This window comes from Zasmidium cellare (genome assembly GCF_010093935.1).
Source record: "Zasmidium cellare ATCC 36951 unplaced genomic scaffold M409scaffold_11, whole genome shotgun sequence".
In the NCBI taxonomy this organism is placed as follows: Eukaryota; Fungi; Ascomycota; class Dothideomycetes; order Mycosphaerellales; family Mycosphaerellaceae; genus Zasmidium; species Zasmidium cellare.
In genome coordinates this window covers 771,578-799,169 of record NW_022986955.1, presented here as the reverse complement: position 1 = coordinate 799,169, position 27,592 = coordinate 771,578, and the positions used below count along the sequence as shown (strand labels likewise).

The following is a 27,592-nucleotide window of genomic DNA, read 5'->3' as shown; positions in this document are numbered from 1 at the left end:
CTCTTTGCGAAACATCAGCGCACTGCACTACCACCACTATCCTAACCGCGACTCCAAAATGAAAGCCCACAAACCCAACACCGATCAGGACGCTGAAGTCATATTTTGTGTCAACGGCAAGCCCGTGACCGAGTACTCGCTGCCCGATAATGGCGCCAACGCTCGCGACGACATCGTTGAGTGCGTCGTGCCAGTTGAGGTGGGAGATCGCATCACCATCCGAGGCAACTTCAACGGCTCTGTCCTCAACGGCTCCATCGACCTTCTACTCGATGGATCTTTTCTTGCGGATACCCACATCGAGGGTTCCGACTTGAGGCTGTTTTCCAACCGCAAGATCATCTTCAAGAAGGCACTCACTTGCCCAATACCGCCAGGATGGACAAGCATCGAGTCACCAAAGGACATGGAACAAGGACCAATATACGTCCAGCACCTAGATCAAGCCAAGTATGGAGACTACACGCGTTTCGAGCTCGCCAGCCACGAAGGCATGATCCCTGGGCTAGGTAGTCTGCAGGTGATTATTTATGTCAACCAGCGAGCAGGGGACTACTATTACGACAAGTACCAAGACATCACCGTTGGTCACTGGAGGACGCGTGACAGCCAACTTGTTCGCAAGAGTGGCATTCTTCCAGAATACGAGCTGATGCTCAAGGTGGAGCCAGAACCAGTTACTCAGAAGCGCAGTGCTAGGCACAGACGCCACTGGACGGGAACGCACTTTGGGTCCATGCCGTGGGCCAAGTTTGTCTTCTACTACCGTAGCAAAGCGGCAATCAGAAGAGCAGGCTGCATTGAGCGACCCAGCACGGTCCAAAACCTGGAGCCTGCCAACAAAGCCGCGTTTATCCACGCTGGAGCAAAGGCAAACGAGACGCAGCAATCAGATGAAATTGATGAAGAAGAAGACGTCGCAGCCGCTGTGATCGCCAGTCCATCCAACGACACAGACTACACACTTCCTGCAGTCGCCAGTCCATCCAACGACACAGACTACACACTTCCTGCAGTCGCCAGTCCATCCAACGACATGGACCAAACGCCTAAGAAGGAGCATCGCCAGAAGGCTCGGAAGAAAGAAAACAAGCGTCTTGGTGGTCAGCTGTCTTTGCCTCCAAGCATGCCCAGATCGCCACATGTCGGTACAAGCCAGTCTGTCGGACGAAGCCCTGGAGACAACACCAACCCGCAAGAAAAGTCTCTGAGCGAAATCTTCACTGCATATGGAGCAGCGGAGAAGAATGCATCACTGAAGTCAAGCCCTGATGTCTTCACTTCGCCAAATCAGCCCCTCTCTCGCCCTGCCAGCGCCGTCAAAGCGTCGTCAAAGCGGTCTATGGGCTTCACTCACTCCAAGACGGAGAATGCACTGTCACATGCATCCGAAACCCGTCACGGACCAACTTCTCCAGCCGCCGCAACCTCACTTCCTCCGCCACCTTTGAAACAGTTCGAGGACTCAGTGCAGCCCGACGTCAAACACGACGACGACAACGGCAACCTCGCAATTGCAAGCACTGACGTGACCGCCGATATGGTTCACTCTGATGCTTCGCTGGCCGCGACTTTGCGTCGAGTTCCAACTGCATCAGCAATCCGCGACCGCATACCGCCTGATGGCCTCGAAGACTTCGACTTTCATATGATGTACGTCGATCTCGGAGCATTTCGCCACCATGAGAACGAGGCGAAAGCGGCCTTTGACAGCCGGAAGAACGAGGTGGCGGTTCGAGACCCCGTCTCGGATCGATGGTTCAGAAAGGATGGGTCAGCCTCAGCCTCGAACCAAGGAGAAGATTCCCCACGCCGCGACTCTGCACTCCGCGACATCGAAAACAAGCCCGCGGAAGCTCCACCAGAAGGTCCTGATCTCAATTCGTGGTTGAATGGCGTGAGTCGCGGACAGCTCTTCTCACCTCAGCCAGAGCCAGCGGCTGAGCCAGATGCTGTCAAGATCAAAGACGAAGAGGTCGACATCGGTGCCACCCCTGATACTCCCACTCCTATCCCAGCCGCGCCATCTACTCCTCACCAGACCAAGCAACCCGAGAGCGCCAAGCGCACGGCCAGCGAACGCGGTCGGACCTCGCCACCAGGAACGGATTCGCCAGCCGCGAAGCGCGCGAAGAAGCAAAGCTCGGCTCGAAAGAACGAGTTGCAGCAGCAGGTGGCTGCGAAAGCAGCTATGAAGGAGGAGATGACTCGGAAGTTGAAGGCGAAGAACGAGGCCAAGGAGACGAAGCGAGAGGCGAAGCGACAGGAGAAGCGTAGACTTGAAGCAGAGGAGGCAGAGGAGATCGCCAAGCTCGAGCGTGAGAATGCCGAGTATGATGCAGAGATCGCTGCGATGGAGGAGCAGTTGAAGGAGTCTGACGATGAGGATGACGATGAGGATGAGGGCGAGGATGCAGACGAAGACGAGGAGTCTGAGGCCGAGTGAGTGGTTGCGGCAGTGGTGTTTTACTTGGACTATGCGGCTCGACCGGAGCATCACACTTTGGCTTTTTGCGAGACTTGGAGAGCGACTTCAGGCCTACTGCGACTCGTGGTACAGATTCACAATTGGCAAAGGAAGCCAACACGTAGCGGAGTATTATCATGTCATCAAAAAGCTTTCATTTCATTAACAGGGTATCATTCTGGTATGTCGTCAACTTTCCATCCTCATCCCATTGCTATCCACCTAAACTCTCGGCGCCCTCAAATTCGCCTTTACTCTAGCAAGCAACTCCTCTCTCGTGGCCGTATTGCCCGCCATCAAATTCCGCTTGAACGGAAGTCAGCACACTCATCCACTGCCCATCCACAGCACTCTTGAACGACTTACACTAGTCAACCACCGCTTCATCTGCTCCTCGGTCCACGTCTCCGGCTCGCCTTTGGGATCTTCCTCCTTTGGAAACATGTCTTGTCCCCAGATGGACCAGATTGTTGCGGCGCTGATGAGGCCAGCGAAGCCGAAGAAGAGGTTCTGGAATCGTTAGCTTTGAGGTGGTGGGGATGGTAGGTAGGGTGGCGTACTTTGGAGTTCAGGGCTCTGTCGAGGGGAGTCGGCATTTTGGGTGGTTGTGGATTCACTTAGGGATGTAGGGTGATAGAGCGACGGTAATAACTTGATATTTTTGTCTAATTGATGAGGAAATGTGTCACGAAAGATGGCAGCCTTGGAAACCAATGCCCTGATCTCGACATGTGAGGTGGCTCAGCAGGGCGCTAGTCCACGTGGCGTCTGGGGAAAGCCAGGGATGAATTGACAGCTTGCACCTCCTTCCACGAACGAACACAGCAGCAGGAGCCAGAAACATTCACTTCAAATCCGCCTCTCCTTCCTTTTCCATGTTCATGTTGTTATGAACCTCAGCCGAGACCCTTTCTCCATCCGCCGCACCTCACCAGCCTCTTCCCTCCTCCGCACCAGCGCCGCGTCAATCTCCCAAGCGACCTCACGAGCCGTCGCCGCGACTGAGACGATTGTCGAAAAAGGCCGCAAAGCACTGAATCCGGAACTTCTTTTACCAACGTCTCGAATGCTGCAGGCAGCAATATGAGTACATACGGCCTGCCCAATGGCGCGGCCTCGCAATGGGAGAGTTCTGGCCGGGCACGTTTCCACCATAATGACACCGAGGGGTTTGGGGAGAAGGTGACGAATATGTTCACGGGTGGGAGGAAGGATTCGTTGCCGATGTATAAGGATAAGCCGTATAATTATTCTGGGCCCGGTGGGAGGAGACATTTGCCGCCTTGGGCGCGGAAGAAGAGGACGTTAGGGGGCGTGCTGGCGGTGTTGGCGTTGTTGAGCTGGTGGTTTGGGGTGTTGTCGCCTTTGTCGTGGATTTCGAGTAAGAGCAGCGGGGAGGCGAGTAAAACTCAGAGTAAGGGCTGGTTTGGTGGGAAGGAGGTGGTGAATTGGGACGAGAGGGCAGAGAGGGTGAAAGATGCGTTCAAGATTTCATGGGCTGGGTATGAAAAGTATGGATGGGGTAGGTGCCGAGTATGCCTCTCCAGGAGGATGATTCACGGACAAGGCTGACAGGTGGGCAGGGTATGATGAGTATCACCCAGTCACACACACTGGCAAGCAGATGACGCCTCAGGGGCTGGGCTGGATTATAGTCGATGCGCTCGATACGATGATGCTCATGAACATGACAACGGAGTTGACCCATGCGCGGCAATGGGTCCATTCAAACCTCACGTACGATCAGGATCACGATGTGAATACTTTTGAGACGACCATTCGAATGTTGGGTGGATTGCTGTCGGCGCATTATCTCAGTGTTGGCTTCCCGGGCAAGTTCGCACCTGTGCAGGACGATATCAGTGACGATATATACGTTGAGAAGGCAGCAGATCTGGCCGATCGACTGCTGAGTGCGTATGAAACACAATCTGGTGTTCCGCTTGCGAGCGTCAATCTCCACACTTACAAAGGCATTCCATCCCACGCAGACGCAGGCGCCTCGTCGACTGCTGAAGCAACGAGCTTACAACTGGAGATGAAGTATCTGGCCAAACTGACCGGAGAATCACATTACTGGGAGAAGGCCGAGAGGGTGATGAGAGCCGTTGATGACAATCAGCCAGCAGACGGGCTCGTTCCAATCTTCATCTATGCCGACCGAGGGACATTCCGTGGCGACAACATTCGATTTGGCAGTCGAGGCGATAGCTATTACGAGTACCTTATTAAGCAGTACTTGCAGACTTCACAAGAGGAGCCAGTCTACCAAGCGATGTGGAACGAGAGTATGGTCGGAATGAAGAAGCATCTGATCACGTACAGCTCACCGAACAACTTCACGGTGCTTGCTGAGCGACCGAATGGATTGAACAAGGACCTTGAAGCCAAGATGGACCATCTCGTTTGCTTCTTGCCGGGCACGCTGGCTTTGGCTACAACGGGTGGACTGCCACTGAGTCAGGTGCAGAAGCGACCAAACTGGGGAGAGCAACAAGAAGAGGATATGGAGCTCGCGCGAGAATTGACCAAGACCTGTATGGGAATGTACCACACAGAGTCAGGACTGGCGCCAGAAATCGCACATTTCAACATCCACGACCCACCGCTAATATACAACGACTTCAAGCCAAAGGAGAAGCCAAAGAGTCCGGAATCATTTGTAAAGTGCAAGAACACGGCGTGTACAGAAAAAGAAGAAATCGGTCAAGACGACTACATCTTCAAGCCGGCCGACAAACACAATCTACAACGACCAGAGACGGTGGAGAGCTTATTCTACATGTGGCGGATCACAGGCGACGAGATCTACCGCCAATGGGGCTGGGAGATGTTCCAAGCCTTCATCAAATGGACCGCAGTCGAAGATGGCGAAGGATTCAGCAGCGTCTCCGACGTCACGAAATTGCCGCCCCCGATGCGTGACAACATGGAGAGTTTCTGGATGGTAAGTCGTCCTTGTCCTCACTCACAGCATTAACATCTCCATCTACAAATACTGACTACCATCCCCCCAGGCCGAAACTCTCAAATACTTCTACCTGCTCTTCTCGCCCAACGACCTCCTCCCGCTCAACGACGTCGTCTTCAACACCGAAGCACACCCCTTCCCGCGCTTCCAGATGGGCAAGCTCTTCACGACGGGCTGGGAGAGGAAGGCGGATCGCAAGGAGGAAACCCCTCCTCTCAACGATGGCGATGGGCATTTCAAGATCCAGACGATCAAGGTTACGCATACCGTGCAGCAGGAGGTTGTGGCTCCCGAGACGGCGACGGCTACGAGGGAGGTTGCTGAGGCGGCGGAGGCGGTGGTTACGCAGGAGGTTGTTGCTTGAAAGTTGTTTGCTTTATCGGGACGGCGAGACGGAGGAAATGGAGGTGAGTCTGTAGCATCAACAGTTGTGAGCGATTTATGCATTTGTTCTGAAAAACAAATATTGTAACACGTCGGCCTTGTTCCTATAGCCGTCGTCGTCTTTGATCGAGGAATTCCCAAAGCAACAAGATCATACTACTGACGCTTGCACGACACGTAAGAGGCCAACCCCATCCAACAAACAGGAATCCATCGAGGAGGCAACAAAATGGGTATTATCTGCACCATCACATACATACATCAACCACCCCAACAATTTCAACATACCCTCGTCCCCTCGCCTTCCCATCAACCCCCTCTCCAATCCCTCATCATCAAACCTCCGTCTCAACCCCCGGCTCCCTCGTATGCCTCCTAAAAATCCCCTCAAACTTCGCCTCCACGCGTCCGGCTTTCTGCGCGACCCAGTCGAGATTCCTCGCAGGCTAAACAAAAAAACACATTGCGTCAGTATCACAACTCGAACCAAGCATAAGAGGATCTATGGGGTTAGGTAGATAGGCTTACCTTATACTGCATCACACCCCGATGTTTGCGATGCTTCTGCTTCGCATCCTTCTTGTAATCCCTCGCTTTGTCGATGATGTTCGTCTTGTTGTTGCCCGCCGCTCCATCAACATCCTCGCCGTCATCGTCGTCGTCGGAGCTATTGTCCGAATCATCGTCATCAGAAGAATCGTCGTCTTCATCGCCGTCGACGATCCCAAGTTCAGCTTCCTTCTTCATACTCTCGTAATTATCCTTCGCGACATCTAACACCTCCATCACATTCGCCATATCCGGGTCTTTGCTCGCCCATTTCTGATGTCTCGCGCCCAAACCGCTCCAGAAGACGGCTTTGATCGTGATGGTGCCGACTTTCTCGCCGGCGTCTTCGTCGCTGAGGCAGTTGGCGCGGGCGCGGTCGTAGTTGCCTTTGATGACGGAGAGGGTGATTTCGCGCTCTTCTTCGTCCGGGAGGTCTTTTAGCCAGAGGATGGCGAAGGCGGCGGTCTTGTCCTTGAGCATGCCGTGGCGTTTGAAGCGGATGGCGAGGTTGGTGGCGTAGCGGCGGTGGAGAGGGAGGTGGAGGCTGCGGTCTTTTCGCGTCTTCCATTCTTGTGAGTTCTGTTGAGGGTACATTTTGCCGGTGGCGAGGTTCGTGTGGAATTTCATCTTGAGGCCTTGGAGGTCTGAGGGGAGGTTGGAGGCTGTGATGCTGGGTTTCACTTCGATCGTGCCGTAGTCCCAGCCCAGTGCTTCGGCCGGTGCTTGGAGTTGTACGCTGCGCCAGACCATGGAGATGCGGATGCGGCCGTGACCGACGCCGCCCATGAGCGGGTAGTAGCCGTTGATCTGGGCGCGTTCTTTGAAGATATCTCCCAAGGGGAGGTGGACGATACCGAGAAGGGCGTCATTCTCGTCGACTCGGGCGTCGCGGGCGGAGACGTAGACTTCGGTGTTGCGCCAGTCTTTGACGAACTTCTCGGTGCCGGCGTTGTAGAAGGGCTTGCTGTTCTTGGGTTTCGTGCGGGTCTTGAAGACTTTCTTGTGGTTGATAATGACAGTACAGAAGGCGCTGGGGAGGTCATCGTCGTCCTCCGCCTCCTCTTCGTGGTTCTCATACTTGTCGACTTGGGATTTGCTCTGCTTCTCCAACTCCAAGCCTACGATTTGATGGATCTGAATGCTGAAAATGCCGCTGGGGTAGCCCTCAGGCGGCGGGGCAGAGATGACAATCGCATCTTCCAGCGTCTTTCGCTCCTGCTCCTTTTGCTGTTCGAGCTCTTCCTCGCTCTTAGCATGCCGGCCCTTCTTGATCATGGCCTCACGCAACTTGCGCTGACAAGTCTCCTGCACTTTCTTCTCCAGATCGTCTCTCGATCGAATGGACTTGTCGAAGCTCTGGCTCTCGAACTGGCAAGGTTGTAGGCGAGTCTTGGAGAAGTACCCGACCGACCATTCCAGCTTACCAGGCATATTCTCACCGGCTTTGAGTGCTCTGAAGCCGTCGGTGCGATCGTTCATTCTGCCATTGGTCTCTTCAGCCCTCATGATCTGCTTCAAATCAACCTCGATCCGGCCAAGGTCATCATCAGCCGTGAAGCGGTCACTGTCCCAGAGCTGCAGTCTCAGTCGCTCGTCGACGTTGAGCTCTTCCGGCGTGACCAGCAAAACAGCCCTCTCGTGCCAGTAAGGCTCCATCTCGCTGATCAAGACCCTCGTACTGAACACGGGCTTGCCAAACTTCGCCCATCCAACCGAAACGTAAGGATCAGAGCTGCCATCAGAGACGAGCGGGATAGAAGCGTCTCCCATCTTAAAGTCGTAGCCGTGCTTGATATCCACCACAACAACACCTCGAGCAGCCGTGTCTTTTTTGAAGTCGTCGCCAGCAAGCATATCCTTGAGATCCAGGGTGAGTGACTTCGGCGCCACGTATTCAGCCATTGCGGCGTCGACCGAGCTCTGGACGAAGTTGCTGATGAGTGGCAGGTCCATGATGTTCAAGCCTCGCTTCACGATCGGGATACACTTGATGTCGACTTTTGGCTGTCCGAGGAAGGTCATGGTCATCAGTTGGAAGAACGGTGGATCTGGTGCCAGCTGCAGCCTCAATCTGACAATACCGACAATGCCCTTGACATCGACCCACACTGGGATCTTGATCTTCCCAGGAAGCCAGAATGCCAGGTACATATGCATGTCCTTAGTCCTCTCCTTGAAAGATTCCGATTTGCGTGCACGGTAGGCGAACGCAACCTCGAGGTTGATGAAGTCTCCTTCCTCAGCCTCCATGCCTTCTGCGACGGCAGCTTTCTCTGTGCCGTCCTCAGACTTGTTCTTTTCGTCCTTGTCGCCCTTTTCGCCATTTTCTTGGCTCTCGCCAGCATTCTCGTCGACCTCGCCTTCTCCAGCGACTTTACGATCACTGTTGCTCTTCTTGCTGTCCTCCACTGATTCAAGCTTACCATCAGCACCGACCGAGCGTGCCGCTGCACCTGTAGGTAGCCATCTGATGCCCAAGATTCGCAAACTCTCAGAACCTTGACCAATGTCCTCGCAGCTTACCATTTGGACTAGACTTGGTAGAGAAGCCTGCATAACGTCCTCCAGAGTGTCTGCGAGCGAAGTAAAGAGGTCTGGGTTCACCAGCGGCCACACGGAACTCAAGAGCGAGTTCAACCACGACACCGATTCAGTCTCGTGGGCCTTTGCTTGCAACTTCTTGCTCTGCAAGTTAGCCTCCCACACCTCACTCTCCCATGTGTCGTCTATACGGTTCGCCATCCATTCGCGAACACCTGCGATCAAGAACCAGATGCCAGCCACACTCGCAACGGCAATCAGAGGCCAGGTACCGAGTCTGAAGAGCCAGCTTGAATCCTTCTTGATGTGTAGAAGACGTGCCAGGAGTTCTGGGTGGAGTATTCGTTCAACGACAACAGCCAGCGTCGTGATGATTACCGAGCCGATGAGGCCGACGGTGATTCCAATCTTGTTGATGCTGATGAGGTCTCTTCGAATCACGTCGAAGTTGGGAGGAGGGAACTGGGCCATCATGGAATCCTGGCCATTCTGCATCTCTTGAACCTCATTGTGCAAGTCCCTGCCCGATTTGTTCTTGTTGCTCAGCCCGGTCGAGGTCCTGACGGTGGATCCAAACGGTGGTGGGTTCTCTTCGACTTCTTTGAGCGCGTCTGTCGTAAAATCGTAGATTTTGACTGGCAAATGGGTGATCGGGTCTGTGACTTCTCGCTCAGCCCGCTCCTCTTTGCCCTTCCTCCTCTTCCTGGGGTCTGCGATGGGTGTGGCTTCAGAGGTATCCACGGCAGCTGCCGCCTCGTCTTCATCTTCTTGGTCTACATCTCCGTCCCCATCAACGTCCACGCCGTTCTGGTTCGCCCCTCCATCTTGTTGCTTGTGCTCTCCGCTCTCCTCTTTCTTGTCATCGCCCGCCCAGTAGCTTCGCCAACCCTCTCTAGCTCTCTCGGTGCGAGACTGTTCCAAGTCGGCCCCATCGCCCTCGTTTACAGCTTCTGCTTTCCGCGCCTGCTTCTCTTCTCGGTACTTGGCAATGGTAGGGATCGTGTGATTCTTGCTGTACGGAGCCTTGTAGCGTCTCTGTGCCTCGTCTGCATCCTCGTGGCCTGACATTGTGAGTAGTACCGAGCTTAATGGTCCTCACCGGAATGAGAGCTGTCTGGCAGCACGGGTTCGGCGGTTGCTTCCACCGCTTAGCAAGGCGGTCTGGTGGACCTGTCTTGTTTGGGAGATTCACGATATCACATGCATGCTCCGGTCAAGTGTTGAACTCCGGTGAACGAATGCGCGAGTGCGATGTAGTGCAGACCAGCCAGGTGTTTGCTGCTTTGCTCGGGGGGGTTGGGTTGAACAAGGTCAGAGTTGTGAAGAGAACTTGAGAATGTCACGCGAGTAGAAAGTTCAGTTGATTGGGAAATGTTTATACCTACGTCATCAGCAGTAAGAATTGTCGTGTTGATGGTTTCAGGCAGGTTGGATGGTCGGTCACGAAGGGGCAGAAGCTTGCTTGCTCTGCGGAGTTCCCACGTCATTCCGCGTGATTTGTACCTGAGGAACGCGTGTGTAGCTCGACTTGGCCTTGGATCTGTCGTTTGGAGTCGAATGGATGCGGACGCCTTTATAAGAGACTCTGATGGAGCCAGAACGGTGCAATGTCTGCCAGACCCCAGGTAAGAGATGCGAGTGCAGAGAGCAGAGTGCGGATTGATGAGCCGAGGTCGAGGAATGAGGTGAAGAAGCAGTTCACCGGAAAATGGTCAGATGGCGGATCCTCGATGCAGATGACATGCAGACGAGAACCCTCGGCATGTATCTGGTCGCGGTAAGGCGGACGACGATGCAGCGACATCCACGTCTGGCCGGGCGGCCTCACATATCGAGCGTGTATCGAGGGCGTTGGTGGAGCGCGAGGGCTCGCTTGTGTGCTTGTCGCTGAGGCGCATTGCTGTGCTGGCCTGGCTGCATCGACTGAGCCACCTCCAGCATGCCGAACCCGCCCTGCCGACTGCTGCACCTCACATTCGCCTTCTGCTCACCTCATCTCCTAGTCGCAGAGTTGACGATTGCTTTGACATTCACATTGCGCACTCGACGAGGCTGTCGGCCACTTTATACCATCGCCAGCCGTGAAAGTCTAATGTCGGCGGCATCGCGCTAGGCATCTCACACCGGTCGACGACACCCGCCGTTCCTTGTGCCGCCCGAACCTCACCGGTTTGCCTGCCACACGCTGGATTGCCGCGCAGAGCCTCAGGCCCGAATCCTCACCCAGATGCGCAAAACGAGCGTCTTTTCAGCTCGTCGGCTCGACCCTAAACTCCCATCGTCTCCAGGCCCAGCGCCGCAGAGGCCAGAGTCGCATACGAGAATCCTTCGCTGCCTTCACCGGTGACTGCCAGCCCCGCTGCTGGACGGCGGGCGCCCTTATAGCATTGCTCACTCGACATGGCCACTACAGATGGCGGTCCCTTCTTCCCTGTGGGCTACGACGCGGGCTTCGACGACCTCCATTTCTTCGACGGCACAGGACAGTCGTTACCGCTCTTTCCGGGCCTCGAGGACATGACACAGATCCAGTTCGATGAGGATGCCATCTTTCTCAGTCACCACTCCCCGAACGACACTGTCTCGTCCCGATCCGACCTGAGGTCACCCGGCAAGCAGAGTCTCCAGGCCACAGCTGCTGCCGGCTCTCGAGGCAGCTCTTCGCTCTCCCCGGCCGGCGATGCCTTGATCTACACGCCCACCTCAACTCTGCTGGAATTTCAAGATGACGCTGCCACCGACAGTGTCGAATCTGACCAACTCACTACCTCGCCGGTCAGCAGCAGCAATCACACCGATGACTTTGTTCATGTAGGCAGCGAGTTGGGTGGGTATCGAGGAAGGATGAACATTCGGCCCCCACTCCAGCCAGGGGTCTCTCCATCGACCCAACCGTCCCTGCCGTCGCGCGAATCATCAGTCCCCCAAACTGTTCAAGCCACACGGCCTCATCATCAGCAATGGCAGTCATTCGCATCATCGTCTAGCACCGGTATGGATGACACTTTCATCCCGTACTCATCGGCAGCAGAGCTTGGCTTCTCAACCGGCTCTTTCGCTGATGAAGCCTTCCTCCCCGTCGGCGATCTCGATGGCTCCTTCAACGGACAGACTTACGAGAACATCCCCTTCAGGACCTACACCGATGGCTCTGTTCAACTACCGCCTTCCTTCGACGAGACGACTCTCCTGTCCCAACACCCCACCACCCTTCATCAACACCAACATGTGGCGACATCCTTTCCAGAGCAGAGGCTCAACCAAACGTTCAACGACTTTGGCTCGATCGCTCCACAGCAACAGTATGGTGGTTTCAATGCCCACGACTTCGCGTACCACGGCAACCAAATCAACTCTACCGTGCCTCCTCCGCAGCCAAGTCGTGTCGTCCCGTCGAACGCGAATACTTCAGGGCAGCCCCTGATCGGGATGCAGCAGCCAATTTCGAACTCATCTGCACCATCGCGACCACGGCGACAGCCTTACCCGCAACTACAGCAAACGCAGTTCAATGCCACGACTCAAGGAGACGAAAAGCCAGTCGCCTCCAGCAAACGATCACCGACAAACGCTAGTGGGCACAATTACTCGACATCCACATTCAGTGCTCGTCCAGCCAACCCGTATCCGAGCATTGTGAAAAGGGAGCCATCGTCCCAAGCAGCGACATCTTCGACTGGACCCGTGAGGTCGTCACAGACGGAAAAGGGCCGGCGAGGCGGACGTACAAGGAACTCGCATCTGACAGAACACACGCGACAGAAGAGTCACGCCATGCGAAAAGTGGGCGCCTGCTGGCGCTGTGCAATGCAGAGAGATCCTGTCAGTAACATGTTACATCTTATCCGATACGCCGTGGACTAACACTGCCGCAGTGCGACGATGGCAACCCGTGCTCACGATGCTTGATGCGATCCCAAAGAGGCCAAACCTACTTCTTCGACTGCGACCGATCGAAGCTCCCGGACTTTGTGCATGACTTCTTGCCTCGTGAGTCACCCTCCCACTTCCCTGCAGCTTCTCGAGCACCTCACTGACCATGTAGCCCAAGCTTCTATGACTATGATGCACCAGAAGCAATCGATCGAAGACACCGTGTCTCAGGAAATCCTGCAATGGGACTTCGACAACGGCATAGATGTCTACTTGTCCAGCGGTTATGGTCCGCCGCTACGATGGACAATGTACGAGTTCAAGCCGAGGACGCAAGAACTGTTGACCCAGCTGCAATACTACCAGAAGGTAGACACCAGCCAATCTATGAGCCGGCAACAGTACTCGCCGCCCTTTGGTCTAGTCAAGATCGACACAAGCGATGATGCTCACTTCGATACATACCTCGACCAATTGTTGGAGCCCCACAATCTTCTCGACTTGGGATGGAGTTGTTACGAAGAAGAGTCCCAGGTCGACCCAGGAGAGTTTCAAGCAAAGATGCTTGACCTGCTGTGCCAGCTCCATATGCAGACGACGGATGAGTCGGTGAGTCTGCGCCATCCTTCATTCTTGCTTTCAGGGCTAACACATGCCAGTTACGATTGGTCCTTCGAGACATCCTCCGCATGCAGATAATCACCTACATCATGGGCCACACCCTGACCATCGTGGAAGAGACGTTGCCTACTGTCATCTCTCATGTACGCCACTCGAGCAGACCCAATCAATACAACAAGTACACCTCGCCCCGCCTGGCCAACCGTCAATTGAAGTTCTTCTTCGCGGTTTTGCGCAACAACATCTATGAGAAGATTCTCAGATGGCAGCAGCAGACGTTGCACACTGCTGGCAAGAAAGAGGAAACCTGGTTGCAGACATTCTGCGTCATGCTGGGCTTCGCTATGGTCCTAGAGGAAGTGCAACGCCTAATTCAAATCCAAGCTGACGCCAGCGTCCGGAAAGAAGAAATGGCCTACGATGATGCACAACGACAAGCGTACAATGCTTGTGAGCGCATCGACGAGCGGTACAAGTTGTTGATTGGGCTATTTCAATGCAAGTACCGCGATCGAAAATGGGGCGAAAAGGGCAGTTTCGGCAATGGGACGCCGGAGTTGAAGGAGAAGGCGCAGAAGGACTTTCTAAGATCTTTGAGGAACTTGGTGTTGCAGAGATGTGAGTTCGAAGATGACGATCACCTTTTACATACGACGAGATGCTGACCGCAACGCAGACGACCACCTGAAAAGCAGAGAGAACGTGCCCTTCGGCACGGAAACGCAATGTCTCTACACGACCAGGTGCACGGCGAGGTTCTTGTTGCCTTTCTTGAACCTCCCGGCTTGATACATCTAGGGACATGGCGAGGACATGGAAACGGTTGGATTAGGCGTTTGAAGGCATACAACCATACGTTGCCGGCACCGAGAACGGGCTCGGATTGGCGGCTACATTCACGAAGGGAGATTCAACGGCCGATTTAGGAAAGATTTAATGATGCATCTTAAGAGGTGGGGTTTGAAAAAGGAAGATTTTGTAACCATAGCTTTCGTAGCGTGGGAAGCGGGAGGTCATATCATGGATCTCGCGAGCTTACAAAAACGAAAAAGAGAACCGATCGTTCAAAAGGTCAAGAGAGTTCGTGCCTTCCTTCGTTGATTATGGTGCATTTGCATCTGAGAGAGTGCGAGGTCTTCCGAAAGCTTGTCGCTCGGGAAGGAAGGGACTATGATTGATGACTTTTCTTATAACTCACCTCACTTCTTCACCGTTCAACATCACCGACTACCTTATATGCACATGCGTCTATGTGCTCCTATCGTTCGTTCACCTAACATCTCTGGGAATCCCATTAAGACCTCGTACTCCACCCCACATCGTCATCAATGAGGTTGCGTTACAGGCAGGTATCACAAGGGAAAGGGTAGTTGCATTCTCTCTCTTCCAAATTAATATCCAATTCTTGTGCAAACTTGTACAACCACCTATCCTCACACATTGTCATACACATCATTTCCACTTCACCTCATTCACATTCCCTCTCTTAGATCCAACAATCCCCGTTCCTACATCACACTCCTTCCATATATCCAGCATTCTATCTCCCTTCACCTCCCAATCTACAACCCAACAACCAACCCCAAAATCGCCATGCCCAATCCCACGCCCTCGACTGGGTAGCTCATCTTACCCGCAGCAGCAGCAGCAGCAGAGGAAGTCGTCGCAGCGGCAGCGGAGGTCGAAGCGGCGGACTCGCTGGCGGAGGAAGAGGCAGAAGCAGTTCCAGAGCTGGTCACGGACGCAGAGCCAGAAGCAGTGCCTGTAGCAGTTCCCGAGCCGGTGCTGGAGGCTCCCGGGGCGCAGGTCGCTTGCGTGGGGAGGTCATTGACGCCCTGGCCGCTGCAGAGGGAGTCGGCGAAGGAGATGACATCTAAACATCAAACAAGACACACACGTCAGTCTACAACGAAACGACGAAACAGAGGAGAGGAGAGGTGTTTATGGACGCACCAGCCTGGCCCTGCGCATCGCAATTCTGGCTCACGCAGCACGACAGCGTCGTGAGCAGCGGCTTGTTGGAGCAAATGCATTTCACATCGACTTGGTTGCAGCCGCCGTAGTTGGTGATGCAGCCCTGGGCGCAGGTGGGCAGCCCGGGGATTTGCGCGAGGGCGGTGGTCGCGAGGAGGGCGAGGGCCGCTGCGAGGGTGGTGGTGCGGGAGAACATGGTTCGCGTCGTTGCGTGTGGAGAGTGTGGAGTCGACGGAGGATTCGCGGTGGAGATATGATACAATACAATAAACACAGTGATGGAGGGAGGAGGATGAGGAGATGGGAATGATACTTGTTGTAGGTACGAGGATAGGTAATGTACCTCGTCGACGCCGCCGCGCCCGCCTTTCTAGCGGAAGTCTGCGACTCGAATCAGTTGGTGGTGCACGACTTGGTCTGGTCTGTGCAACGTGAACTCTCAGCTCTCCACTTTCCAATGCATGCAGGGTCGAGAACCCACGCCAAAACTTTCCCGCTCCTTCCATCGCATCGCCACAACCGATCAACACCTCCACCATCTTACCACATCATCATCAACAACCTCGTCACTCTTTTCGTTCTTGCTTTGTGTGTGTGTGTGTGTGTGTGTGTGTGTGTGTGTGTGTGTGTGTGTGTGTGTGTGTGTGTGCTATCCTGAATGCTTCTTTTCCCGCCGCGGTGCCGCTGCGCGACGATTCGTGGTGCTACTACGCTCGAAAAGTTTAATTACCTCTGCCAGGTCCGCCAATCCTGCTCTTCCGCTGCTGGGATTGGAGGCCGCGCTAGTCGTAGCTATACTGCTACTGCCGCGAGAGGATGTTTCACTGGCAGAAAGAATGGTGGTGAAAGACGTACGGCGGCTACGTTTGAGAGGTCGCCATGTCTGAATCATGTACCAACCACGCCACGTTCGACCAGAATATGCTTCAATCCGAGAAGTACCCTTGGAGAGCATGGACGAAGATACGCGACGACAGAAGCATCATCTTCGATTTTCAGCGAGGCGGCAGACTTCGATCATGTACCAACAGCCAAACCACCGCCAGCAGCATCACCAGGCCCTCAACTTCGGGTCGACGATAGCAAGGCGCTGTTCGATTTCGACACCAAGCGCGAACAGATAGAGAGCTTGATTAAGTATCGATTTGAGGATCCGGATTACTTGCGGCTGGCGGTGTATTTTGGAGATGCACATATCGACGAACACACCTTGCCGAGGGCGCAATTACAACTTGCCCAAGTGGGAAGTGCTGTTCATACAGTTTTGTATTTCGCGGATCATTTTCCACGGGCCAGTGAATCACGTGTAGGTCAGTACACAATCTTGCGGCGACGAATTTTGGTTCTAGATGTGCAGGTTCACTGATCCGTCTCGACGGCAGCCACGCAGGAAAGATTGAACACACTAGCCAGCAATCTGCATTTCGCGACCATAGCGGAGCGTCTTGGTCTCGTCGACACGGAGAATCCGTCTGACTCCAAGAGGCGCCGCATGTTCGCCACACCAACTTGGCAGTCCCGCCGCGAATCTATCTGGAAGAAGGCTACCCTGATCGAGGCCATCATCGGCGCTGTCTATCTCGACTCCGGAAGAAGTGATCACACTACAAGGTTGGCCATTGATGCGCTAAACCTCGGTGACTTCACTGCCATTGCTACCGCTTCTGGGGAGAACAAATCAAAGCTTGAGCCTGACGTGGAGCTGGATTCGGGAGAAGCCACAGATTCGACGAATAGTCCAATTGCAGAGTTCAAGGATGTCCCATCAGAAGGCTTTCTGCCGTCAGGCTTGACGCCTGACAGTGACACGGAGCAGAGAGAAGGCGGGTTGGCCATAAATAATGATGCCTGTGAAGCATCTCGTTCGCAGGATTCCAGACGAAGGCAGAGAAAGTACATATTGCGGAAATTCCTGCCTGCCGGAACCCAGAACTCGACATTTGAGCAGCTCACTCACGCACTCGCGGCCCGACTCGAAGCTGCTGCAGCTGACGACGACATACGCAATCATCTAGATGAGATAACGCATGCTTTACATTCTTTTCGGCCTGGGTATCCTGGTTTTGAAGGCGACCAAAGGATTCGAAACCAGATCCGAAGACTTCAAAGTATTGAGGGCGCGGTGCCGACCGGCGGCAGTACAAAGGCTGGGAATAATGGCAAGACGCCCGTGCTACAACACCCTTCTTCAAGTGCAAAGCCTCATTCACGTTTTACTATCTCTGGAGCCGACGAGAGATTGAGCCACGCTGAACTGGCCGCTTCTCCTACGCCCGCCTTGGAGCTCGGACTTGGTATGGCATCCAAATTCAATTTGGTACGCCAGCGAATTGAGGGTCTAATTCAGTACCAATTCAAGGATCCGGACTATTTAAAAGCTGCGCTCGCTCGGGGACCTATGCGAATTGGCATCGGACGGCTGCAGAAACCCCAGGACGAGCTCGCAATCATCGGGGACTCTATTTACAAGGTCGTTTTCTTTTTGAAAGATTTCCCATCAGCTGCGTTTGGTTCGTATACCCGTCTCTGCCTATCCTTCTGGGGATCGCTGACATGACGCGACACATAGGAGCGTTACATCGCACGTACAACAAAATCGCTACCAACGTGCACATGTGTAAAAGATCAAGGCGTCTCGGTCTCAGCGATCTGGTAGATGGACCGAAACCCAAGTCGCTGACGAAGTGGGAAGCGACGATGGTTGAGGCTATCGTCGGCGCAGTCTATGTCGATTCTGGCTACAGCTTACCGGCTGTGATGAAATCCATCAGTGCAATGGATCTCTTTACACCGACTGGCTTCGGAGTGATTCAGCACACGGCCGCTACTCGCGGAAATGACAGCTTGCAGGCTTCGTCAATCTCGGTTCCGCCCACAGATGACAATGTCAAAGAACAAGACAGCACGCCAGGGCCTTCTCTGAGAAGTAAAGGTTACAGTCGAAGACGGCGACTGAGGCGAAACAGACACGGCATTCTTAGGCCGTACGTGCCCGGCGCCACGAGAGCCATGAAAACCAGTCAATTGTTATCGCGCGTACAGAAGCGGCGGGAGGACCTGATGGGAGATCCCAGTCGAGTGGATGAGCTGCGCGAGGTGGAGCGTGCTCTAGAGGAATTCCATGCTGCCAGGGGTGACAGGCGAGCCAAGTCCCCTAAGGAAGGTCAGAGTCCGTCGACAGTAGCCAGTGGCACTGAGCTTGAGGCGGGTGTGCTGAGCGATGAGGGTGGCATGATCGCAGCGGCGAAGAACCTGTATGCTCAGTTTCATGTTTGAACAACCTATGTGCATCTCTACTGCTGCGGGAACGGCAAATAAGCAAGCAATATGATTACTTCTTTTTCAGGCTTGAATTAGAAGAATACTTGGTGGATGCCTTCCAGAGGAGTCGGAGTCGGAGTTGGGACTGCGTGAACGAAAAATGCACCCCATCACCTATTCGTTCTGTGGAGGCGGTCTGGAATGTCACGATACCTTCGAGAGGAGAGAGCAGCTCGCTCGCCATGAGGAAGGCAATGCGAAAGGCTATGGTGATTCTGCGGCTCTTTTGTTGGAAGATACATCGACCACGAAGCGATCGTCTTTCGATGCTCCTCTTCCTCTTGCTTCGACGATGGACAATTTACACAACCTGTCAAGGAAGGAAATGATTCCTGATCACCCACTGGTCATGACAGCCGTTTCCCATTCCCGTTTCCCATTCCTACCATCTTCTTCTTCTACCGTACACGCCTACCCTCCCCTTTTCGCCAGCAAACTCTTGGCCTCTACTATCTCCTCTTCCACCACCTGCTCCCATAATCGTCTACTTCGCACTCCCGCCCTTAAACGTACTACACCCCCACCTACATCAGTACCCCATCCACCCAAGCAACCCCTCAACAAAAAACTCACCTATTCCACATATTCGCCAACACGCCTCCCTGCGGTTTCGCACTCATATCCTCCAAACTGGATCTTCGCTGCTCCGACGCGGTCGTCGAGTCGCGCTTGTATTCTTGCATGCCGGAGAAGAGGGCGGTGGGGCCTTTTTTGTGGCCGACGTCGAGGGAGGAGGACTTTTCGCGGTTGATTGTGTTGGCGGGGGTGGTGGTGGAGTCGGAGGAGGAGGACATTTTGGGTGGGTTTCGTAGTTCGAGGACTGGTTTGTTAAGGGTGAGCTTTTATTCGAAGCGCTGTGGTGGACCAAAAGAGGAGTATGTGTTCTGGGATTGAAGCGACTATATCCCTCTCTTCACTCAATTCCCATTCCTTGATGATGAAATATCTTCACTCCGTCCTCCCCACTTCCATCATCATCATCAACCGCCAAACACCGGCACCCAGCAAGGCTTCCCCGACGATCCCTCCCCTCCTAGGCAACTCAGTGACGATAGACTTCGTACTCTCGATCGCCAGCGCCACGCTATGATTGGTGCATCGTGACACATGTTGCTGCTTGCGGTATGGTGCGTGAGATCTTGGTGAGATCTCATCCGCGTCATACATGTTCTTTGTCCTTCCTTGGACTTTTGGGGATTTGCTGCGAACACGAGGAGGGTGGGTTGGCATGTGATGGTAAGGGGGTTGATGTCATCGGTTGGTGGGTGCATGGACTTCACCTCTTGGGTCTCGAAGGGGAGAATGCGGTTTTTTCTCACTATGGCTGGCCAGATTCGAGGGTTGTTTGCAGCCAGTCATGGCGTCTCCAAAGGCCCAGGCCGGTCCTCCTCTACCTGAAGCCATTGCACGGAAAACCAAGGATCTGCCTCATCGGCTCGTACGAGAGTAGGAGACAGGACCCCTTAAACGCTCCATTGCAAAGACGTCTCAGGACCCACAGAGTATCGAAGCAATGTCTACAGAGGTACACGCAGAGCTGTCGCCATTTCCCAAAGATACAGGCAAGCCCTCAATTGCGAGTTGTGCCATCCGCTCTCCTGAAGAGCTGCGAATTTCCTCGACTTCTCAACACCACATTCTGGTTATTCAGCCGTCGGGTGGCTTCTTCACAGTATCAGATGACCGTCTACTCTTTGTTTTCTGCGGGGATTGACGTGAAACCAAATTGTAAGTGAAATCGATCAGAGATGGAAACAGAGTTATATGCTGAACCTCATGCCATTAGAAGTCTCCTATGTGTCTTATCGCCCTTTGTCTACTCCGATTTGCCATACTTGGAGTACATCAAGTTGGTATCCGCTTCGTTCCGTTTCTCCTCCGAAGCTCCGTACTTGAAGTACATCAAATTGGTGTCTGCTTCGTTGCGCTTCTCGGATGCTCCATACTTGGAATACATCAGGTTGGTGTCTGCTTCATTTCTCTTATCCGAGCCTGCGTACTCGGAGTACATCAAGTTGGTGTCTGCTTCATTTCGCTTCTCGTAATGTCAGTTCACGAAACAGATTACGCTCTTGCCAGCTTAACTACGGACCTTGACAGGGCTGCTCAGGACGCCAGCGGTAAAGCCCAGGATGAGGAGTAATAACTTTGATTGCATTTCGGTGAGTGAAGGCAGTGAAAGGTTACCCTTCTTGTTCAACAGCTGATCTTGAAGTGATAGAGATGCCAATTCAGCAAGGTGGATATATATAACTGCCCGCCAAAGGGGACGGTTGCATACACATGCAACCGATATGCCTCGCAGGCAGTAGTGGAAGTTAGGGCTCCTACACTAACACAAAGCACGCGTCCAAACAGATCCATCGAGGATAGCATACGGCAGTACATGTAATTTATTGGGCCAAGATAAACAACTGACGGTTTGCAACTTGGGGATTGGCGAAGCATGCGTTGCACGCCAAGCCCTGAATAGAAGGTCACACGAGGAAGTTACATGATGTGCACCAAGAGCTATCTCAGCTTCATCCTCTAGTGCTCGTGCTATGAGGAGGCCGCACGTGAGCAGAGGGGGGAGGGAGCTTCAAAACGTATCGAGAGTCTGCTTCTTCCGTTCACACTCCTGGAATGCCAGATCTAACAGCATGGCATCTTACGAGATTATCGACGATAAATCGAACGAGTCTCTGGTCGACGACGAATGGTCGCATCGCCCAGCAAAATCAAAGTGGACTGTCAAAGATGTACTGTGGTGGCTCCTAGCAGCAGGTTGGCTCTTGGTCTTGCCGTTCATCGTGATCAGATCAAGATCTAGCCAAGGCTTCGACAGTAGGTACGCTTGCAATTCTACCAGGAATGCAAGCTCTGACAACGTACACACAGATCCGATGGACGCTCCAATCGAATACGTAAAGCAAACGTTCAGCGGCATCGTTACGGAGGAACACACACGACCTCAAGACGACCCGTATGGTGCTATGACTGAAGACTACTGGAATGGGTTGTTGGATGGTAGACTCGATTCTCCACTTCATCCTGAGACAACTGGCTGACGACAAGAGGGAATTAGTCGGTATTGTGAGGATGTCCGAGACAGAAGCCGCAAGACTCCCTTCCAAGGCTGGCCCCGTCTTCGGCGAAGAGGAATATTACGCCGGCAACATTGAAGTCTTCCACCAGCTGCACTGTCTCGTAAGTACCCAACCTCCCCTACTCCCCCTTGCAAAGACTCACTCTCCCCACTCCCAGAACCGACTCCGACGCATGTACTACTTCCCCGAAGCGAACGACCTGAACACTTCCGAATCAATCCAAGCCGGCCACGCACGGCATTGCTGGGGCTATCTAGAGCAGACTCTTCGATGCCATGCGGACGTGGGCGTCATGAGCGCTCGCTACGATCCACCCTCGAGGAAGTATGATCCGACATGGAGTATCGTGAAGACGTGCCGGAATTTCGATCTGATCCACGAGTGGGCGAGAGGAAAGAATGTTGCGCATAAGGAGAGGCTTTTACCGCCAGACAATTAAAACGAAATTGAACGTGGTGTGTTGGTATACATCTAGATCACTGATCAAGCGCCTTCAGCACTCCAGGAAGAACCTCATACTCCGGAAAGTTCCAAATCAGACTCGAAATCGGAACCTGAAACGCCTGTCCCGTTCACCACGTCCTCGATGCACCCAGCAGTTTTTCCAGCCGATCGAAGAATCCAGCCCGAACGGCGTCTGGCGGCACCGTGAACAGAAACGGGGAATCATTATGAAAGTCAACCAGCCTCGTTTCTTGGCCTTGGGAATCGTTGTATTCAAGCACAGAGCGAACAGTCACCGCGTCGTCGAGGATCCGGCATTTGACTTGTTCGTCGGTTAGGAAGTGATCGGAGCCGAAGACGGAGTGCACGCCTTCGAGACCGGAGGGCAGGAAGGCGTACGTTGATGGCACGGATGGAACGCCTACGGCTGCTTTGGGTGAGATCATGTTGATCCCTGTGTCGATGGGGATGCCTGAGTTGAGTAATACTGCGTTCCAGACGTAGCTGTAGTTGAATTGGCGGAAAAGTTGGTGCTCATCATTGGTCAGGTCGAGGAATTTGTCCAACTGGTCGACAACGGGTGGGATAGCCATGATGATCTGATCAGCCCGTAGCACCTCTGGCCGTCCATGCGTTCCATGTGTGGTCAGGCGCACCTCCACTCCTCTCCTATCGCGGACGATCGACCTCACATCCGCGTTAAGAAACGCATCCCCACTTCCCCCCAAATGTCGGTAAGCAGCATCATAAAGAGCCTAACTATTCAAAGCCGCCTGCCTCAATACCCCCACCCACCAGGAAGCGGCGTCTCCACCGTCACAAGCTTGTGATACCTTAGCATATACAACGCAGGCTGAGCAAGGATATTCCCGCATAATCGAAATTGAAAAGACCAGCTGCAAGGCCCTTGATGTTGTATTTCTCCAACCAGTCGCCGAAGGGGATTATCAGCTCTTCTAGCACGGGATCGGGGAGATGGCAGCCTGCTTCTGAGAGGTATGGGAATCTTTTCAGTTGCTCGATGTAGATCGTCGTCTGCTCTGTTGCGTTTCCTGATATGGCAGCGGCTTGGGCGGGCAAAACGGCTTGTTTCGATGCAAAATCGACGTAGGCGTCTTTCATGCCTGGGAGGAACGGTCCTGCACTTTTGTAGGGTGCTTTCACGGAGTCGAAAAAAGTTCGCAAGACGGAGATGTTCTCGTAGATGAGCACGCCGTGGTCGAAAGGCTGCTGCGTGGTTAGGTCGATGTACGTGTTGACTTGGCCACCCAGATGGTCCTCTCGCTCAATCAATGAAACTCTTTTGCCCTCGACTTTTATTCGGACAGCTGTGTATGTATCTGACGCACCACCGCCAATGATGACTGCGTCGTAATGATTCCCACAGCGAAATGCAGCAGTCAAAGCCAAATGGCCCGACAAGCTTAATAGGGCATGACCAAGGTGATGCATCGGGTCAAGTCCGCACAATAATTGTACTGTGGTACTATCAGTGTATCATTTTATTTAAGGGGAGGGACCCTCAGCGGAAGTCAAGCCTCAAATATTGCAAGTTGCTGCCAGGCAATGTTTGAGTCGAATAAGGTTCACTAGCGTCGAATTTTCGAAAAACGCATGTGATCATCATCAGCTCAGCCCTGAATCTTCTCAAGAACATCAATGATCTCGCCTGTTTCGAGGACTTACGAAGCATAAGCGAGCGTATAGTTTCCCAGAATCAAAAAAGTCTTTTCAGAGTTGAGGATCATCTTTCAGCTACGCCCTCGCGACACTTCATGATGCTTGCGAAGCCCACTTCACTGATTGCTTGCCTCAGATCTTGTTGATGTTATGCAGCTCTTCAGGCTTTTTCCAGTACAGCAGAACCACACACATCCCATTGACTCCGTTGCAGGACAACAAAATTTCTCAACTTCTACTGCGCTGGACCTATTCCTGCTGAGCCGCACTCACTTCAGCGTTCATGGCTCTTTCAAGATCTTCTGCTGCTCTTTTGACTGGCCATTGAGAAAAGTGTCAGGAGTCGTGCCGAAGCAAGAGAGCTTTTGACATACGTTGTAATACTTCTAATCACTGCTAGATTCCGCAAAAGCACCAAGAGATCTAAACGGGACAAAAGCCAGACAAACATTAGAACGAAAAAGCGCCACTGCTCAACCCCTATCCATCCCTCTTTGACTTTCCATACGCCATATTTGACGTCTTAATCACCATCGTACGAAGTCTCAATGCCACGCATCAAACCCATCAGCCCGCGCCTGCTTCGGCATATACTTCTCCAAGACCTCGGGGAATTTCTCATCCGTCAGGTCGATATGGGCGGAACCCCAATTGGTAGTCATGAGCTTATGACCAATCCCATCATCCATTTTCTCACGAGACTGCAGATGGCAAGTGAACCAACGCCCGAAGTCATTTTCGATGTTGTCATCGTCGCCCTTAGCCAGCCTGAGGGATCCGGTCCTGGCACCGCCGTGGTGAGCCACGAGCTTGGGGTGCGTATCGCCCTCCCAGCGTACTTCGCGGGCGTCGGCGTCGGAGTCTGATGAGAGATAGTTAGCACACACTAGCAACCTTGGCCTTGTTTTTAAAATAAGACTTACAATCCCCATGCGCAGACCACATAACCGACCAAGGCGCATCCCCACGGATCCAAACCATCGCATGCTCCCAATCGTGTCGATGGCCATACGCATTCGCCCACACATTGTTGTCCATCTCGCTGTAATACCCGTACATGTACACGCACCAGCCGTGGTTGCAGCGCTCCCGCGAGTAGGCGTTGCAGTGCGAGAGACGGTCTGCTTGGCGGCAAGGGCCGACTTGAGGCGTGGTCTCGAGCCCGGGGTTCGTGTTGCCGTTGGGGTCGATGGCTGCGGTGTGGTAGCAGGTGTCTTTGTCCCAGTCTAGGACTGGCCGCCATTTGAGGGCGCCGTCGGTGGCGGCGATGGGGTAGAGGGGTGTGATTACGTCGGCTAGAGCTAGGCTGAGGGTGCTGAGGAGGGTGACTGTTTTGATGACTGTGGAAAGAGACGTCTTGGTGTTTGGATGGGGGACTTCTCGTTGAAGAAAGGGGAAAGGGGCCAATGTGGTGGTCTTGTTGGTGTGAATGGGAGTTGGTTGGAAGATGTTCGTCGTCTTGAGGACGAGAGTGAAGCCTTATAGAACTCCTCAACCTCGTATTGGCCTTCAAACGCTCTGCCCAGCTGTGAACCCTCAGGCCACAGTAGCCATAGCATCTCTTCAATGCAACCTCGCCATACCATTCCAGCCGGCGATGGTTTGTACGGTGAAGGCTGAACATCGCCAAGCACGTATTCGTGCTGGCCGTGGTTTGCAATTTCCACAGTTCAGGTGGTATTAAGTGGACTGATGGCAGTTTATGGTCCGGCTAGGCCAAGTTTAGTCCAGCGTAGAAAGGGCGGGTGTTGCGGTGTACGCTCTGTGTTGCTGGCATGCCGTAAAAACGCCTTGCGCAGTCATTGTGTAACGTGGGACGTGTAAAGCTGAGGTGGCTGTCGGCGATGCCGGTCGTCTCTGTTTTGTTACAATGAGCAAGAACGAAGAAATGCCAGCCAGCGCGAGCTTCACGATAGTCAACGCTTGCCGGTCGTAGGAGCTGCGATGCACGCTGTGGTGTAAATAAAGAGATGGCCAAAGATGGCCAAAGATGGCCAAAGCAAGGACGAATGCTTCAGCCTTTGCGTCCCACGAACAATGTCTGAAGAACATTACAAGCTTGAAATTGCCTGTCACTTGGCTAAAGATCTCGTAGATAGAGCCGGCAGGCCAAAGGTGCAGATTATCCAATCGACGAGGTAGAGCCCGATTCGCGTGGGTCCTGTCCAATACTTCAAAGATGCAGTAGTCGAAGAAAAATGTATGTTCAGCCCACTACAGGCGGTTCGTAGAGTCCTGACCTTAAAACGTAATTTGATATCTTTCTTTGCCCAGCTCTTAAAGTGTCATGGCGATGACCTGTAAGTAAGGCACAAATAAGACCAATACTAGGCGCCCACCTATCCTGGCTCGACTCATTCACTCAACAGGGATCATGGTCATCATCGATCGTGATTGGCTCATGGAAAGAGCAGCAGATTTCCCAGAAATTTCGAACAAAAACCCGCCCTTCAAAGGCCGGCTGAGCCACAATTGCAGCTTGCCGTCGTTTCCTAGTATGGAACAGTGGACTTTCGCCGTTCTCCCATGGCAATGATTGCGGTAAGTCCCGGTTCGTGATAGGTCCAGTCCAACGCTCTCGAAAAGCAATGGTCGAAAGGATTGTACTGTCAACATCGTAGGTGCCTCGAGGAGATCTGTCTGCTCAAGAGGCTTTGCGTTGTTCGTCTGCCCCGACATCGCGCTGTGGTGTTTGACCTGCAGGCAAGAGATACGATGTTGTACCAGATTCATCCCTAACATCTCGTACCAAGAGCACGGCGGTCCTAGCCTAATCCATTCACTCACCAAAGACGGACAGCGATCTCATCGTCTTGATTGGTCCGTGAGAAGAGCAGTAGAATCTCTCAACATTCTGCCCAGGAGGAACAGGCGGTATTTTGAGCTGAGCCACCTTCATCAGCTTCACTTCCTCTTTTGGAGTACTGGTACATCATCCTCCCTTCACGGCGAATGTGGCACTGATGTGGCGATCAGTCCTAGACCCCGAGTCGCCTGTCCGAGATGTATGGATATGTCGTGGTAGATCTGACGGAAACACGCACGCTCCGTTCTAAGGTGGGGCGACAGCGTCGTATCTCCCACCCTTCTCACTCCCAATGGCCGGCCGACGGACTCATGAGAAAGACTGAAGATCCTAGACCATGCACATTTTGACGTTCAATCGAAGAGCTCTCTCCATTCACTTCAAACCAGTGCATGCCTCTGATTGGCCCACGGGAGGAGCAGCAGAATTTCTCAGATTTTTGAATCTGTTCACCGGATACTTCTAAGGGCTGAGCCACACCATGATCTTTTCCCACTCACCTCAGACCATTGCTTGCCTCTGATAGGTCCACGCCAATAGCAACAGAATTCTTCAGAATTTGCGGCCTCTTCGATTTGAGCTGAGCCACAGTCACTTCAGCTTCATTGCCTTTTTGGGAATCCTGATTTGTGGTATACCGTCCCACCTTATCGAGAGATGTAGAATGAGCACGTATGGCCTTGGTGAGGTCCCCTTCCTGGATTCGCGTGTGGAGCTGGCGATGTTTCGTGATGTGGCTGTCGAGTGAGTCGGCGGTGATAGCCAGTCTTCTCCGCTCTTGGAGTCGTAACCTGGAGTAGGAAGTCCTCGTGATCTCAGTCCTCCTGTTGTTCAGCCAGATCCGTGAGTAGGGTACAATATCACATCACAGC

The 27,592-nt window shown here is 53.4% G+C and overlaps 13 protein-coding genes across 13 annotated transcripts; 5 read left to right on the top strand and 8 right to left on the bottom strand.

Moving 5' to 3' along the window:
- Positions 1 to 58: 58 nt before the first annotated feature.
- Positions 59 to 2,446, top strand: M409DRAFT_21058 (uncharacterized protein; the record flags this gene model as incomplete). Its single annotated transcript, XM_033805681.1, has 1 exon — positions 59 to 2,446. The coding sequence occupies one exon, from the start codon at positions 59 to 61 to the stop codon at positions 2,444 to 2,446; it is 2,388 nt and encodes a 795-aa protein (XP_033669938.1).
- A 243-nt stretch (positions 2,447 to 2,689) lies between these two features.
- M409DRAFT_21057 (uncharacterized protein) lies at positions 2,690 to 3,063 on the bottom strand (the record flags this gene model as incomplete). The annotated part of the gene is made up of 3 exons (XM_033805680.1): positions 2,690 to 2,773; positions 2,834 to 2,977; positions 3,028 to 3,063. 3 exons carry the CDS (start codon positions 3,061 to 3,063, stop codon positions 2,690 to 2,692), a joined length of 264 nt encoding a protein of 87 aa, XP_033669937.1.
- A 487-nt stretch (positions 3,064 to 3,550) lies between these two features.
- M409DRAFT_65349 (glycoside hydrolase family 47 protein) lies at positions 3,551 to 5,802 on the top strand (the record flags this gene model as incomplete). The annotated part of the gene is made up of 3 exons (XM_033816466.1): positions 3,551 to 3,989; positions 4,051 to 5,414; positions 5,485 to 5,802. 3 exons carry the CDS (start codon positions 3,551 to 3,553, stop codon positions 5,800 to 5,802), a joined length of 2,121 nt encoding a protein of 706 aa, XP_033669936.1.
- Positions 5,803 to 6,157: 355 nt separating this feature from the next.
- On the bottom strand, positions 6,158 to 9,980 carry M409DRAFT_21055 (uncharacterized protein; the record flags this gene model as incomplete). The annotated part of the gene is made up of 2 exons (XM_033805679.1): positions 6,158 to 6,268; positions 6,351 to 9,980. 2 exons carry the CDS (start codon positions 9,978 to 9,980, stop codon positions 6,158 to 6,160), a joined length of 3,741 nt encoding a protein of 1,246 aa, XP_033669935.1.
- Positions 9,981 to 11,312: 1,332 nt separating this feature from the next.
- M409DRAFT_21054 (uncharacterized protein) lies at positions 11,313 to 14,195 on the top strand (the record flags this gene model as incomplete). Its single annotated transcript, XM_033805678.1, has 5 exons — positions 11,313 to 12,734; positions 12,788 to 12,902; positions 12,958 to 13,394; positions 13,445 to 14,024; positions 14,083 to 14,195. The coding sequence occupies 5 exons, from the start codon at positions 11,313 to 11,315 to the stop codon at positions 14,193 to 14,195; spliced, it is 2,667 nt and encodes an 888-aa protein (XP_033669934.1).
- Positions 14,196 to 14,968: 773 nt separating this feature from the next.
- Positions 14,969 to 15,576, bottom strand: M409DRAFT_53007 (uncharacterized protein; the record flags this gene model as incomplete). Its single annotated transcript, XM_033812244.1, has 2 exons — positions 14,969 to 15,279; positions 15,360 to 15,576. The coding sequence occupies 2 exons, from the start codon at positions 15,574 to 15,576 to the stop codon at positions 14,969 to 14,971; spliced, it is 528 nt and encodes a 175-aa protein (XP_033669933.1).
- Positions 15,577 to 16,038: 462 nt separating this feature from the next.
- M409DRAFT_53006 (uncharacterized protein) lies at positions 16,039 to 18,656 on the top strand (the record flags this gene model as incomplete). Its single annotated transcript, XM_033812243.1, has 3 exons — positions 16,039 to 16,690; positions 16,817 to 17,890; positions 17,950 to 18,656. 3 exons carry the CDS (start codon positions 16,039 to 16,041, stop codon positions 18,654 to 18,656), a joined length of 2,433 nt encoding a protein of 810 aa, XP_033669932.1.
- Positions 18,657 to 19,185: 529 nt separating this feature from the next.
- M409DRAFT_21051 (uncharacterized protein) lies at positions 19,186 to 19,495 on the bottom strand (the record flags this gene model as incomplete). Its single annotated transcript, XM_033805677.1, has 2 exons — positions 19,186 to 19,213; positions 19,275 to 19,495. The coding sequence occupies 2 exons, from the start codon at positions 19,493 to 19,495 to the stop codon at positions 19,186 to 19,188; spliced, it is 249 nt and encodes an 82-aa protein (XP_033669931.1).
- Positions 19,496 to 20,517: 1,022 nt separating this feature from the next.
- Positions 20,518 to 20,859, bottom strand: M409DRAFT_21050 (uncharacterized protein; the record flags this gene model as incomplete). Its single annotated transcript, XM_033805676.1, has 2 exons — positions 20,518 to 20,736; positions 20,794 to 20,859. The coding sequence occupies 2 exons, from the start codon at positions 20,857 to 20,859 to the stop codon at positions 20,518 to 20,520; spliced, it is 285 nt and encodes a 94-aa protein (XP_033669930.1).
- Positions 20,860 to 21,343: 484 nt separating this feature from the next.
- On the top strand, positions 21,344 to 22,229 carry M409DRAFT_21049 (uncharacterized protein; the record flags this gene model as incomplete). The annotated part of the gene is made up of 4 exons (XM_033805675.1): positions 21,344 to 21,527; positions 21,582 to 21,710; positions 21,769 to 21,890; positions 21,948 to 22,229. The coding sequence occupies 4 exons, from the start codon at positions 21,344 to 21,346 to the stop codon at positions 22,227 to 22,229; spliced, it is 717 nt and encodes a 238-aa protein (XP_033669929.1).
- Positions 22,230 to 22,362: 133 nt separating this feature from the next.
- Positions 22,363 to 22,827, bottom strand: M409DRAFT_21048 (uncharacterized protein; the record flags this gene model as incomplete). The annotated part of the gene is made up of 1 exon (XM_033805674.1): positions 22,363 to 22,827. The coding sequence occupies one exon, from the start codon at positions 22,825 to 22,827 to the stop codon at positions 22,363 to 22,365; it is 465 nt and encodes a 154-aa protein (XP_033669928.1).
- Positions 22,828 to 23,068: 241 nt separating this feature from the next.
- M409DRAFT_53004 (uncharacterized protein) lies at positions 23,069 to 23,686 on the bottom strand (the record flags this gene model as incomplete). The annotated part of the gene is made up of 1 exon (XM_033812242.1): positions 23,069 to 23,686. One exon carries the CDS (start codon positions 23,684 to 23,686, stop codon positions 23,069 to 23,071), a length of 618 nt encoding a protein of 205 aa, XP_033669927.1.
- Positions 23,687 to 24,459: 773 nt separating this feature from the next.
- M409DRAFT_53003 (uncharacterized protein) lies at positions 24,460 to 25,500 on the bottom strand (the record flags this gene model as incomplete). Its single annotated transcript, XM_033812241.1, has 3 exons — positions 24,460 to 24,776; positions 24,838 to 25,372; positions 25,498 to 25,500. 3 exons carry the CDS (start codon positions 25,498 to 25,500, stop codon positions 24,460 to 24,462), a joined length of 855 nt encoding a protein of 284 aa, XP_033669926.1.
- Between the last annotated feature and the right edge of the window lie 2,092 nt (positions 25,501 to 27,592).